The sequence below is a fragment of the Scylla paramamosain genome, chromosome 13, assembly GCF_035594125.1.
Source record: "Scylla paramamosain isolate STU-SP2022 chromosome 13, ASM3559412v1, whole genome shotgun sequence".
Taxonomy (NCBI): domain Eukaryota; kingdom Metazoa; phylum Arthropoda; class Malacostraca; order Decapoda; family Portunidae; genus Scylla; species Scylla paramamosain.
Window position 1 is genome coordinate 20,349,585 of NC_087163.1, and position 14,444 is coordinate 20,364,028.

At 49.0% G+C, this 14,444-nt stretch overlaps 1 protein-coding gene across 4 annotated transcripts in view; it reads left to right on the forward strand.

Annotated features, from left to right (window-relative positions):
• Positions 1-14,444, forward strand: part of LOC135106478 (uncharacterized) — a 107,610-nt gene that overhangs the window by 80,108 nt on the left and 13,058 nt on the right. For all 4 annotated transcript variants that reach the window (XM_064015510.1, XM_064015512.1, XM_064015511.1 and 1 more), the window contains exons 4-7: positions 526-630; positions 1,268-1,363; positions 3,128-13,084; positions 14,037-14,075. In XM_064015510.1, coding sequence (XP_063871580.1) covers positions 526-630; positions 1,268-1,363; positions 3,128-13,084; positions 14,037-14,075 — 10,197 coding nt within the window. The remainder of the gene's footprint in view (positions 1-525; positions 631-1,267; positions 1,364-3,127; positions 13,085-14,036; positions 14,076-14,444) is intronic.

Genomic DNA, 14,444 nt, shown 5'->3' on the forward strand with positions numbered 1-14,444 from the left:
GAGAGAGAGAGAGAGAGAGAGAGAGAGAGAGAGAGAGAGAGAGAGAGAGAGAATGTGGTTTCTTCCAAGTCATGATTATTTGCTTATATATTTCTTTTATTTCCTCAGTTCTCTTTCACTCTTCTCTTTCTCCTCCTCTCAACACTCACAGCCTCACTCTTGGGCCACCTTACTTGATCCCTCATCCCTGCACTCCCTCACTCCATGTACAGTACCATTTTCTCACCCATCTTACTCGTATTCCTGCCTTTTATCCTTTCCCAGTTTCTCTCACCCTGTCACCCTACCCTGAACTATTCCTCATCCCTGGTCTGCCTGTCTAACCTTCACATCCTCACCCTGCATTGTTCTCCGCACCCTTCAGTCACCTCATCATCCTTCACCACCTTCAAATCTTAACTCTTTGATCACCTTCCATACCTTTCATCCCCACAACCCTTCATAACCCCTTTGCTTTATTATCCTTCTGCGTGTCTCCGTCAGGTCTCTCTCTCAACACCCCCTGACTGTCTTTTACTCCCACAGACTGCGAGGAGTGGCAGCATGAGTGTCTGTGTGGCTTCCCTCGCTGCATCCCGTCCTCTTTGGTGGGAGACGGCTACGTAGACTGCATTGAGGGGTCTGATGAATGTAAGTCCCACATCCCTGCACTTCACTCCAAGCACAGCACCATTTCCTCGTCCAGCTTACTCACATTCTCTTCTCTAATCCCTCTCACAGCTCCTTTCAACCTACCCTGAGCTCCTCCTCATCCCTGTACCTGTACCACCATACCACACACCTTTGACAATGCTACACATGTTCACGAATCCACACCTGTCTCAGAGCGCCACCGCGGCATCATTATACAATTTCTCACCTGTACTGTAATGTCACACTCCTCCATTACCACTCACCTGAAATATACTTTTGCTGTATTAGTATTAAGTTTATAAAAGTTTATACCTGTTACAAATGCTAATTTTATGTATCTTCACACACGCGTCAATCGGAATTTCCTAGTGTCTTTTTACATAATATGTGTCCTTGGCCCTTTCACTGCTATACGATTTTTTCCATGATTGTCTGTAAATTTATCGACTCTTATTCTTGTACTTGTCTCTTAAATAGTCCTCCAGCCCCGAAGAAACAAAATTAACTTGGTATTCTTTCGTTTTTCTCTCTCGTTCTGTCCTTGCAAAGTTTTTTTCACACTTTTGGTTGTTAGCGGATGACCATAACAGTGAAAAGGTTAAGATGTCTAAGTATCCTTGTTATGTCTCCACAGTGACCATTGATAAGAGCAGCTACATATGTCCTCCTGAGGCGTCCGAGGAGCAGGAGCTGAGACGCAGGAGGCGGAAGAGGCAAGCAGATGAAGGAGGTAATGCTCTCAGCTCTTGTCACTTCTTTCTTATCTCTCCCTTCCTTCCCTCTTCACTTTATCATGTTTTCATTTCTTTATCTTTTCTTGATTTTTCATACTTAAACTTGTGATCTTGTATTCTGTATTTCGTTGTTTACGCTCTCTCTCTCTCTCTCTCTCTCTCTCTCTCTCTCTCTCTCTCTCTCTCTCTCTCTCTCTCTCTCTCTCTCTCTCTCTCTCTCATTGTATTTTTATGTATTTCAATTAATTTCTAAGTTCCGTCGAAGTCTTTGTCAAACTTAAGCTGTTCTCTGTCGTTCTCAGTTTTTTACAGTCTTTTTGTGTTTTTATTTTTGCATTTTTCTCCTTGACGAAAAAACTGTTATTGTGCACGATGATCAGTTTCAATCACTGTTTTCACTATTTTCTCTTCAATTTTTTTTCTTTTTTCTTTTTTTGTCAGTGGTCTATTTTTCACTTGTGTTAATGACCCAGTGCTGACTTGCTGACTGGACATGACAGACTGACAAGAAATCTTAGACTAGAGCGACTGTACACTTACTGATTGACGGACGAAATTCACCTAAATCAAACAGGCAGCTATAGGAATTTTGTAGATGATATCATTTCAATATAGCTACTTTTGTAAATTAATCTAATTATGCATTTTATAAGAATTACACGAGTTTAACCTGATCAGTGAAAAATGTGGAAGTTGTTAGAGTTTATTTCCTTTCATTTTTCGGCAAACATTATTTCCTTAGAGGCAGTGAATTATTCATTATTGCATTATTCATGTCTTTATATTCGAAAAAAAGGTCTTGTGAATCAGTAAAATAAAAGTAGACTCTTTCTGTGCCAGTGTTGCAAAGAACATACCATATTAGTTGCCTGTTTAGTTATCTATTTTTTATGCTTTGTTACTTTAATGACCTGCTATTGACCTGTTCAGAATCTTCAAAGTCACAGCTCTGGGCAGGTCAGGTTAGATAATTTCTACTTGTTCATCTGTCCTTCATCTCAGTCTACACACACACACACACACACACACACACACACACACACACACACACACACACACACACACACACACACACACACACACACACACACACACACACACACACACACACACACACACACACACACACACACACACACACACACACACACACACACACACACACACACACACACACACACGTCTTCTTCATCCTGTCATTTTCATCGGCCTAATGAGTAAATGAGATGCGTTATGAGTAAATGACTTGACCTTTAGGTACATTACCTAACACTCCCTCTAGCCCTCTTTTCACGACCATCACTACTTCAACCACATCCCCTGCCAAATCACCACTTCCACCAACCTTTCACTGACGCACCACCACCCCACCACTGATACAGACCAACGACCTGTGGAGCGCGTGAAGCGCCTGGTGGCTGGGAGCAGTCACCCCACAGGCCTCCTTACCTCCACCGTCAACACCTTCATCAACTCTGGCACCACCTCCGAGTACTTAACTCTAGTCAGCGCAACGCACCGTGACGGACACTACACCAAGCTGACCTCGACCTCCTCCAGGGTGTTCTATGCCCTCCCGACCAGTCTCTGGGGAGGCCAGCCTGAAGGTCTGGTCTCCTCCCAACTCAACACTCGTGTGACTGATGCAGCAACTACATTCTACACCACACGATACTTACGCACACACATTGACGGAACTTATGCTCAGATGATAGAGACAATGACTGACGTCCACTCACGCCCTTTCTCCCGCCCCACAGCACCCCTCAGCATCCCTGTGCAGGGCACCTTCTTTAGCCAGGCCTCAGGAGGCCACTCACGGGCACACCTGCAGGTGAGCTTAAAGGACTCGGAGCTCAGCCCCAGCTCTGTAGCAGACGAGGTGGTGACTCTAGTGGGAACAAAGGGCAAGTTCATTAAGAATGGCCCCATCCACCCCACTACCTTCAGCGTATTCACTGGCTCCTATGTCAAGGACTTACGCACTTATCTCTTCTTCTTTGGGAAGACCGTCCTGCCACCTGTTCCAGGAATAGCAGCCCCGGAGCCCATCACCAAGACTCACACTGAAGTGGTTGTGCGGAAGAGCGGAGACATGACTAAGATCATGGTGGACATGGACAAAGATCTGCACGTCATTATGCCCTCTAAGACGCAAACCATAGAGTCCACAGTTGCGCCAGACCTCCTGATGGGTGAGGGCATGGTGGACGGAAGCGTGATGGGTGGCGTCTTCATTGAGGGATCGGAAGGCATTGATATGGAGGGAACAAAGAGCGAGTCTGGCGAAACTAGCATGCTGACCGTCACCATCAACAGGCCCGTGTCCAATACAGTCATGCTGCAGCCCTCTGCAGTGCAGCCTGCTGAAGAAGTCACTTTGCTTACCATGGTTGACAATCTCGGCGTCACCCATGATGTGGATAACGAAATCGAGGGCACTTTGCTGCGCGCCCGCAAGGCTCGGATCTCAGGCGGGGAGATCATTGCCGATCTTCGTCCATCTAAGCCACTGGAGATTAACCTTCCAACTTACACCGTTGGTCAGTCCAACCAGCCTCTGGAGCAAGTAGTTGCTTTCAGCAAAAATGGAAGAAGGACCACAGAAACTTCTGTTGAGAAGAGCGTTAGTGAAAAGCACCAAGAGACAAACCAACGTGAGGCCAAGTCTGTATCTGATATTCGAGCAAGATTTAACTTGGAACGAGGCGGCGAGGACTCAGATCTCCCCACTGTCACCTACGTGGGTTTTGCTGACTTTGTTACTACCATTGCTAACACTGTGGTGGTGTTCACTCCACGTTCAGACACCCCAAGTAAAATCCTCAAACCCTCTGTATCCAAAACGAAAGAGGCACAGCCCACAACCACATTCAGCCCATCACCTGTAAAGACTCCTGCCTCCCCAACCACCTTGGCCCCACGCCTCGCCCCCTCTAGGCATCCTGAGGAGGACGTCATCCCAAGCTCACCCACGGAAGCTTTCAGTTTACAGCCGTCCGTACAACACAGCACCAAAGAGTCACAGATGGAGACTCGGCTGGTGACACAGAGTGAAGGAACTTCTGTGAAGGCTGGCAATGAAGAAGCCATAGAAGAAGAGATCCCATCTAATGTTTTCTCTACCATATCCACGCGCAGGTTCAATACTATTGACCTGTATCCAACGGGGCTGGTGTCGTCCATTGGTGGAACCATTGTTCGTAACGATATGACAACCTTGCTGACAACTTACGTATATGGCACATACATCCAGGGCCAGTATGCACAGATTGTGCAGAGCACCTCCAGTATCTTCTATTTGGTTTCTCGCTCAGCGAGTCCAGCTTTGCAGGTAACTCCTGCTGTGCAGCCTGTTGCAGCCACACTTGGTCCTCAGGCGCCAGAACTAACCACGGAGTCCAACGACAATTATGACTACGACTATGAGGGCTTCACCACCGAGCTTGGACCCTTGGATGATGTTCTCGATAACGCTCTGGGGAGGTCTGTTGGTTCTAACGCTGATCAGCAGCTGATCATAGACACTGTGAACGAAAAACCTACCATTGAGGAATTTGAGCCTGCAACACCACAACCACCTGAGGAATCTGACGGAATGTTCACCACCCTGACGTACTACACCACCTACTTCTCTGGTGGCACCACCTCTGTATCTACTCGGTACGAAACCTCTTCCATCTTCCTCCCTTTCTTTGGGAATCAGGACTCCACGACAGATCCAACACCTACTGATGAGGAACTGAAGCCAACTCAAGCATCTGATACTCACCTCATCACCCACACCTTCTATACCACCCTCTTTCTTGACGGCTCCTCTCAGGTCTCGAGCAGAATCGAGATACTGACAAAGGACGCTCATGACACCACCACCACCACCACCACCACCGCCACCACCGCCACCACCACCATCATTGCCGCCACCACCACCACTACCACTACCGATGCTGCCACCACCACCACCACCACCACTACTTCTTCCCTGAGTCCCTCCTTTATCACCCCAACATTGAGCGTGGCCCCTGTAAAGCCTCTTCTTGCAACCACAATTTCAACCACTACTGCCCTTCCTGAAATCACTGAAGACACCACAGAGGATCCAGCTGGACAGGAAGATCTGGCTGTGGTGGAAGCTGTCACCGTGGACGAACCAATCCCCATTACAGAGTCAATGTCTGAAAGCATGTCAGAGTCCTCCACAGATTCGTCAGGACAAGATGTGACAGAAGGACCTAAAGCAGCTCTGGAATCTTCCTTAAACCCTGAGGATGAGGTGAATGTGGCATTCTACCCACGCACTTACTACACAACTTACACATACTTCACCACGTACTACCGTGCTGGCACCTCATCTATCGTGAGTAGCCTTGAGACGCTTACAAATATAGTAACGGATCCCAGTGACCATGATCAGCACCAAACCCTCACACCTGTGGTGCCCACATACCCCGTCACGTATTACACCACCTACACTTTCTGGACCACCTTCTTCAAGGGAACATCCACCATCTCCACGAGCTCAGAGAAGACTCTCTCTAATATTGTCACTCCTGCTGTCAAGGAGACTGCCACTCCTGTATCACATGGAGACCTTATCCCAGTGATTGATGCTTCTCCCTCTTCCACTCCTTCCCCTGCAGCAACCACTGCCACTATCACTGCCGTGACTCCTACACCACAGGTTACTACCTTCTACACCACCTACACCTACTACACTTCCACCTATGTAGGGGACAAGACCATCGTTAACAGTCGCCTTGAGACCATCACCAATGTAGTCTCCTCATCTGTCTTGCCTAATGGAGTGACGTTGGAGGATTCTGCCAGACCGCTTGTCACCCTGGATAATGTGTTTGGCTTTGGTGATACCACAACCACCTCTACATCTAAGGCTACTTTGCCACCAGACCTCTTCAGCTTTGATGAAATAACTACTTCACAATCAGAGGCAACTTTGCCACTAGATATTTTTGGCTTTGGAACTTTGTCAACAGAAGTGACTCATCCAGAATCTCCCACCAAAACCAAGTCAACAGGACTTCTGTCCACTATAAGAGGAAGCACAGTAGTGGATGGAACTACAACTATCTTCTCCACAAACATCATTGGCACTGTAGTGGATGGACTGTATGCACAGATTCAATCCACAACTAGCATAGTGGTTCCTCCCAATGCTGAGGACGTGCCTGAAGATGCCCCTGCAACGATTCCTTTCCTCCTCCTTCCCACGACCACTACAGAACAATTGACGCTGGCCACTCTCGATCCGATCAGTCCTGTTAATTTGGAGGATGTTGTAGAACCCTTCACCCCACCAGTACTTTTTGCCACACCAACACTGGAATCCTCACTACAGGACGAGCCCACAGCCACCACACCACTGAATGTTGCCACCCAAACTTTGCCATCTGAAACAACCACAGAAGAGCCTGTGGAGGCCTCTCCTGCAACAAACTCAAAACCCAAGTCTAAGCCAACAAGCCGTAACCAGTTCCCAGTGCGTCCTTCAGGCTTCCGTCGACGACCTGACATCCTACCCTTCTTGAGGCGCACAAACTTCCGCTCTCCTGCTGTCACTAAGGATGATCCTGCGCCTGCTAATATTGCCATTCCTACTGATACCACCGAGGCCGATGAAGCCACTGTCACCACCGCCACCACCGCCACCACTACCACCACAACCACCACCACTACCACCACCACCACCACTTCAGCTAACCGTCCATTCCGGTTTGGGTTCCTACCGACCGCCGCCACCACTGCCACTACCCCTACCAGCCATGCCTCTGTTGCTCCATCCTCTGTTCGCTTCCGCTTCCAAACATCTAAGCCAGGTGGTACGAGAGGGTCTTCCCGCCCTGGCCTCTTTGGTCCAACAAGTGTTAGGGGTAATTCTCCAGGGTTCCGATTCGGTGCCAGTAGTCCAGGGGCCTTCCCTGGCACCAGCAGTCCTGGAAGGTTCAGGTTTGGCAGCACGCGGTCTTCGGTGTTCCCAGGAAGCACTAAAACTGTCAGACCAACTTCTGTGTTCCCCACGGTGGCCACCACTGCTGCTCCCATTTCTGACCTGAAGTTATTTGAGGACGAGCCAATAGTGGATGAACCTGAACTGGAAGAGGAATTTGTGGAAACTGGTGCTTCTGATGTGACCTTCCGTCCTTTCAGTTTTCGTTCCAGACAGAAAGATTCATCCAAGGAACCTGGAAGCAGGTCATCAGTGCCGCATTCTTTCATAAATCGTCGCCCTGATTCTGCTCCCACAAGTAGAACTAACACACCCAGTCGCTTCTCTCCAGCACCCAAAAAAACTATTGCAAATAATCCTGAGGATGCTGTGGGCAAAAAGAGAGAAACCACTACACCGCGTCCTGCACAAGGCTTCCGCCTGAATCGCTTGAGCCCTGAGGAACGTAGACGTAATCGCATTCGGCAGAGTAGGCCTGATCTTTCCAAGCTCTTTGCTCGCAGACATCCTTTCAGGAAGGACCTTGATAATGAGGCCTCTGAAGTAGAACCTTTTTATGCTGATCCTAGTGGAGAGCCCTTGGATGAGGAAGAGATTCTTCTCAGGAAGAAGCGTCAGGCAGCCAACTTTGGAATGCGAACTAACTCACGTGCCAACACGAGGACCACCAGAGGGCGATCCAGAGACACATTACCTATCCCTCCTCCAAGTTCACCATCGAGGTTTTCCAGACTTGCTAGACCTCGACCAGCAGCTACCCCTGTCCAGAAAGAAGATGGAAATCAGCAGTTCACTCTCAGAGGGGCCTCGAGACCTCCCCGAGTACGAGGTAATGTAGCAGTTACCCCTGCCCCCGCACCCCAAGGGCGACGTCCTGGAGCCACCCCTGCCCCTCCAAAAACAAATGAAGAGACTCCACCTGCTCGTCAGAAAACTAGCCGAACCTCCGTCCCCAGCAGACCCCGTGCAACATCCAGAACTCGGGACTCTGTGCCACTAGGAAATATTCGTGGCCGGGGCTTCAGGAGGCCTTCCACTGACAACAATTTCCGAGCATCTTCCAAATTCACTCCTCCTCGTACTCCTTCAACCCCCATCAGAAGACCAACACTCAGAAGAAACACAAACACCAATGCTAATACTAATGAAAACCGGCGAAGGCCCCCTGCCACAAGCTCTAATCCCATCAAGGAGTTCCGCAATCGACCGTCGCCCCCAATTACCACTGAGCCCCCTCCTATTTTCCCCAGTGATGATGGCGGCTTTCTGATTCAGGATGAATTGACAGTGACACGTGAGATACCAGTGAAGGCCACCATTCCTCTGGTAGAGGATGGCAATACAATCTTTAAGGAGGTCATCACTGCCTCTTATCAAACTGAAGTTATTCAGCCTGACCAAATCACTCAGACAGAAATTGATGGCACCATCCGCCTTGTGTTAAGCAGTGTAGAGAATGGAAACGAGATCACTAACTACGTGGTGGATCCTGTAGACACCGTTAGTGTCACCCACACTAATACTTTTGTTGGTACCCGCCGTACCTCAGTTCCTGTATCTATTTCCTCTACTGCTTTTAATGTTATAACCGTCACTCAAACTAAGCAAGGAAGTGAAATTCAGCAGCTGCTTCAGCTGCTCTTGGGTCAGCAACAACAGCAGCAAAACCCCTTCCTACCCTTTGGGCAGCAGGCTACCAGTCACATTGTCCACACAAGCACTTATGTTACCACAGTCACTAATGTGAAATCCACTGCCATTCCTATAATTTTCCGCGGCAGGCCTGTCCACACCACTCTTGTAGAATCTGAGGTGGAGGTGATTACAGCAACGGAGCTTACCACACAGACTGTTCTTGCTCCAGCAGCAGGTCTCCCCTTTGGTAACCCAAATCCCATCAATCAGTTGCTGCCACTCCTACTTCAGGGACAGCTGCAGCAGCAGACTGCACAGAATAGGCCATCAAGAGAACCAGCTGTGCAGCCCACTAAGACTGATGCACTTCTGTTAGAACAACTGATAAAGCAGCAGCAAAAACAAAACAAGGAAAATGTTGTAAAACAATTAGTAAATAAGAAGCTGCCATCCCCCACTCCACCACTGGCAGAAACTTCGGTGGTGACTATGTATGTGTCTGGGCGACGGCCAGGAGAGTTCTCTACTGTGCTATCCACTGTTGTTTTATCTGGACAGGCCACTCGTAAGAAACGTGGCTCTGACAAGACGAGGGAGGTGGAAGCCACTGTCTTACCACACTTTATTGAGACTGATAAAGGTTTGTTCCAGCTTCCTGATACATACTCTAAGGACGATATGGATTGGTTCATAATGTCTGCTATGAATGAGGTTGATGTCAGTGGCATCAAAAAAGTAACTCCACCCTTGGACTCAGTATTTGGTGATCTTGCTCAAGAATACTATCAGTCTATACGACCAGTTAGTAATGGCACTCACTCCTTCAGAACTTCGCCTTTTTTATGGGTGGGCCCCGCTGAGTTTGCCCCACTCAAGCGGAATGTCCGGAGCGCACAACGGGGCAACACTGGGGCACCCAAGGCTCGTAAAATCGAGGACGGGACACTCCAGCAAGCTGTAACAGGTGGTGATGACAAGCAATCTGAGTTGGAGGAGTTAGAGGTGGCAGGTAATATTCTTCAACAGGTGCAGGCACCCACTACCTACTATACTACTTTCACTTACTATACCACACTTATTAATGGAGCCGGTCAAGAGTTTGTTCAGAGCTCTGAGGAAACCCTCACTCAGTTGGTGACTAAAGGTAACTTGCGTTTTGATGACTTTACCAAAACTCTGCAAGATGAGGAAGACACACCGTCTGTACAAGAGAAATTCACCCTCGATGATGCAATTTTGCCAGGTAGGCCGCGTCCTGTTCCTGATCCAGTTTTCACAGAGCCACCGCCACCTTTTGGACCCATAATCCGGCACCGTATGCCTGATCCAGATTTTACAAGTGAGCCTGATTCTCTTCTGCTTGGTGGAAGTAATGTTGACTTGGCTCGTCTGGAGGATGAGTTACCAGAACTGCAGAGGCCGCGTCGCATTGTACTGACTAGGAAGCGACCAATAGGTCAAAGCCCTAATGATCGTGTACGAACAGTAGTGACGCGTCGCCGCCCAGTCAACCAGCTGGAGGAAACCCCAACCAGAGCGACAGTGGGGGTCACATCAGTGGAACCTCTACAATTGCAGATCGAAAGAGAACATCTAATTGAGGATTTCCAAAAGCTAAATCCTTCTGTAGATGGTGAAGCTATCATACCAACGCATGAGGTGACGGAAATTGAAGAGCTGGACCGTGAGGAGGAAGTGGCAGGGCAACCGGGTAAGCGCCGCCGTATGCGGGTTACTGTGACCAGCCGAAGGGTTATCCAGCCCACTACGACTATTGAAGCTGACAAAACAACAATGCTGTCTGGAGGACGGCGCCGCATTGTGGTCACCCGTCGCCTACCTCAACCCACTGTTGTAGCTAGTCCTTTACGACCCCTTGTGGCAACTGTCAATACCTACTACACGATTTACTCATACCTGTACACCCTCTATGACGGTGGGAAACTTGTATCAGAGTCTATGCGAGAGGTGACAGTGTCCAACGAGGTAGAACCAACAGCAGTCTCTGTGCTTCCCACCTTCCAGACTGGGATGGCAGCCAGTGGTCTGTACACACTAGAAACAGGAAGCAGCTTGGCTACTCTTGGAGAACGAATCCACAATTCTCTCACAACGCAGATCTTCCTCTCCTCAGCAACTCTTGTCAACTTAACTCCAGAGGCTATTAAGGAAAATGCACAGACTCCCCGAACAACGGAGGCTCCTCATCCTCCATCTTCTGCTCCCAGCATCCTGCAGTCCTCCTTAGCTGCAGAAGACATTGTGCTGCCTACTGACACACCTTTCATCACCACCAGCAGTTTTAAGACCACACAGGAACGTAGCCAGATAACAAGGGGACAAACTGCAGATATCACTCCCTTGACTCCACAAGATGTCACAGCAGCTTCTGAAAGGCCAACTCCTTCACGAGCAGGTGTCAGGAATAATGGCCGAGGCACCGTGAGATTCAGTATTCCACGCCAGAAAGTGAAGGTCACAGTAACTAAACGACGACCTGTCAGACCTTCCATCAATAGGCCTGTAAGTGCCCACACCCATGTTTCCTCACCTATCCGCTCTCCACCCCGTGGGCCTACTCAGATTCTCACTCCACCCCATGGGCCCACTCAGGTTCTCACCGCAGCCCATGGACCTACTCAGATTCTCACCTCAGCCCGTGGGCCTACTCAGATTCTCACCTCAGCACGTGGGCCTACTCAGATTCTCACCTCAGCCCGTGGGCCTACTCAGATTCTCACCCCAGCACGTGGGTCCACCCAGATTCTCACCCCAGCCCGTGGGCCTTCCCGGACTCTCACCCCAGTCCGTGGGTCCACTCCAACTCGTGCCCAAGTAAACAGACCAGCCCATGCCATCACCCCTGTCCATGAGCCCACCCACACCCTCTCTTCTACCCATGAACCCACTCCTTCGCACACACAGTCCATCCCTGAGGATTTCTTGGGATTAAGAGAACCACAAGAATCTGTTACAGAACCTCCGCCAGTGGATGACCCAGAACAACCTGACTACTATGATTATTATGAGGATGACTTGCCTCTTCCCACGGAGGGACCAACCACAGAATCTGAATTCCACTCTCCCCAGGAATCAACCAGTCCTGCACCTCCTCCTCTTGAGGATGATAGCTTCAGTTTGACTCCATCAGAAGAACCAGTTGTCACAGAGGAAGCAGAGGAAATTACGACCCCCAAGCCACCCCCAACACCTGCTCCTACTCCTGTCCGCCCAACCAGGCCACCCAGGAAGTCAATTCGGAGGGATGACATTCCAATTATCCGCCGACCAAGCTTCGAACGGCCATCGCGACCCTTCATAAAGCAGCAAGCAGCAGAAGAAAACGCACCTGCCACGGAACCACGGCTGCGGTTCACACATCCTCCTGCACCAACAACTGAACCTACAGAGGCTCAGCCAACAACTGAACCTTCTGAAGCACCACCAGTGGAGATTCTTGAGCAGCCAGCCGAGGAAGAGTATTTATATGACGACTACTATGAGGACGACTACTATCATTATGATGAAGAGAGCCCTGGGCTGCTAGTCCCAGAACAAGAACCACCACAGCTTGATGCCAAGCCTCCACAGCCCAAAGTTCAAGTCTCGCCTGAACTCCCGCTTCAGCCTGCCCTTCCTGAGTCAAGGCCAAGATTCACGAGGCCAACACAGATTGAGACTACCACCAGCGCCTTTGACTTCCTTGACCTCCTGAAGGGCGACCGAACATCCACGGAATTACCCTCGCCAACTATCACACGTGAACCCGATCCCAGCCCCTCTGATCCCACTCAGACAGAGGAACCTGCTGTCCCACCTGCCGGCTTAGTGTATACCACGTTTGCCACCACTACGCTGTTGCCCATCCTGAGAGGAGAGCACTTCTTGACCCTCACTTTCACGACCTCCTCCCTCATCACCCCTTCTGTCACTTTGCCTTTCTTCAACGTTGAGCCCTCACCCACTACACCCACGGCGCTGCCATCCCCCTCTGCCCTACCGCCTTCCCTTGAACCCTCCTCTCCACCTGGGGATGATATTCAAACCCCTGTGGTGGTCGACCCTCTGCCCGAGATTACCTCCCCCACCGCACCAGCCCAGCCAAAGACCTCCCTGGGTAAGTTGCATCATTGGCCGTCACCCTTTGGTGACATGCCTTCTAGCTATGGTAGAGCCCCAACTCATCCCTACGCCTGGGCCCGGCGTATTGAGGATTCCATGATAGAGGTCTGAGTCCAGTGTCCTGCCTGCTTCCCTGGGATTAAATCCCTCGCTTCAGGAAGGGACTCATCTGAAACAAACCTCTCTAGGACCTCAAACACCCGCAGGCGCACTAACAATCGATTCTTGGTCTACTAATCACATAGAGTGAGGTTATAACACGCCTCCCTTCAATAGCCTGTCTCTTTGCCCTTTGTTTGCTTTCAATGTAGGCATTGTATTACAGCCTTTCTTGTTCTATGCCCTAACTAACTGGTCTGCTTGGTACTCACTCATCAGCTTACATTCCAGCTGGGGCAGCACGTTCCCCATGCTGCAAGTCACCTTGTCCAGCTTGAACAAGGTTTCGTCTGACATTTTCCCTATTAACCCTTGTTTTGTTGCATGTCTGAAAATGTGTATTTTTTATTTTATGTATGTATTTGCTTGTGTATGCATGTATTTAGGTTTGATGTCAGGCCGATTTGGTGTGACATCAGACAAAGTAACTTTTTCGTGTGTCACTAATCAGCAACTGTACAAACATTGACTTACAGTGTGTGAGGCTACAAGGTAAGTGCTGAGACGTTAAGTGTGAGAAAAGTTGCCAAACCTCTCAGTGCTGTCGAGTATTTGGAAGGATATCAGTGTCTGGAAGGGTGATAGATATTTGGAGAGATGGCAGGTGTTTGGAGGTATAACATGTGGTTGGGAGGGTGGCAGATTTGGAGTAATGTCAGGTATGTGGAGAGGTAGTAGGAGACTGGAAGAGTGGGAAGTAACAGTATCAGCGGCAGGTATGTGATGGACGACAAAATGATTACCAGTTTATTAACTCTTTTTTTTTTTTTTTTTTTTTCTCTCTGCAGCATTTGGCTTCTTCCCAGAATCACCTGTCGTGGACTCAGGTATGTTGATTGTCTATTCACCAGTACACCCTACCTCTTAATTCTAACTGTAGCATCATGTTTATTCACACCATACCACACCACACTGTTGCACTGATATACAACTATACAGGGATATAAAATCGCACACTTATGATCGTGTTTGGTTGAATTTCATCGTAACTTTAGTAAGTATTAGGGTAATGATTTAAGAATGAATATCATAGTTTGTTGATACATATAAAGAGTATGAATCAGTATAAGTGATGATAAATTGTAGGGTAATAACCCTACAATTTATCATCACTTATACTGATTCATGAACCTTAATGAACGATGTCAGCATGATGGTGAGACTCGGAAACCTTTAGGCAACAACACAGAGGCTCC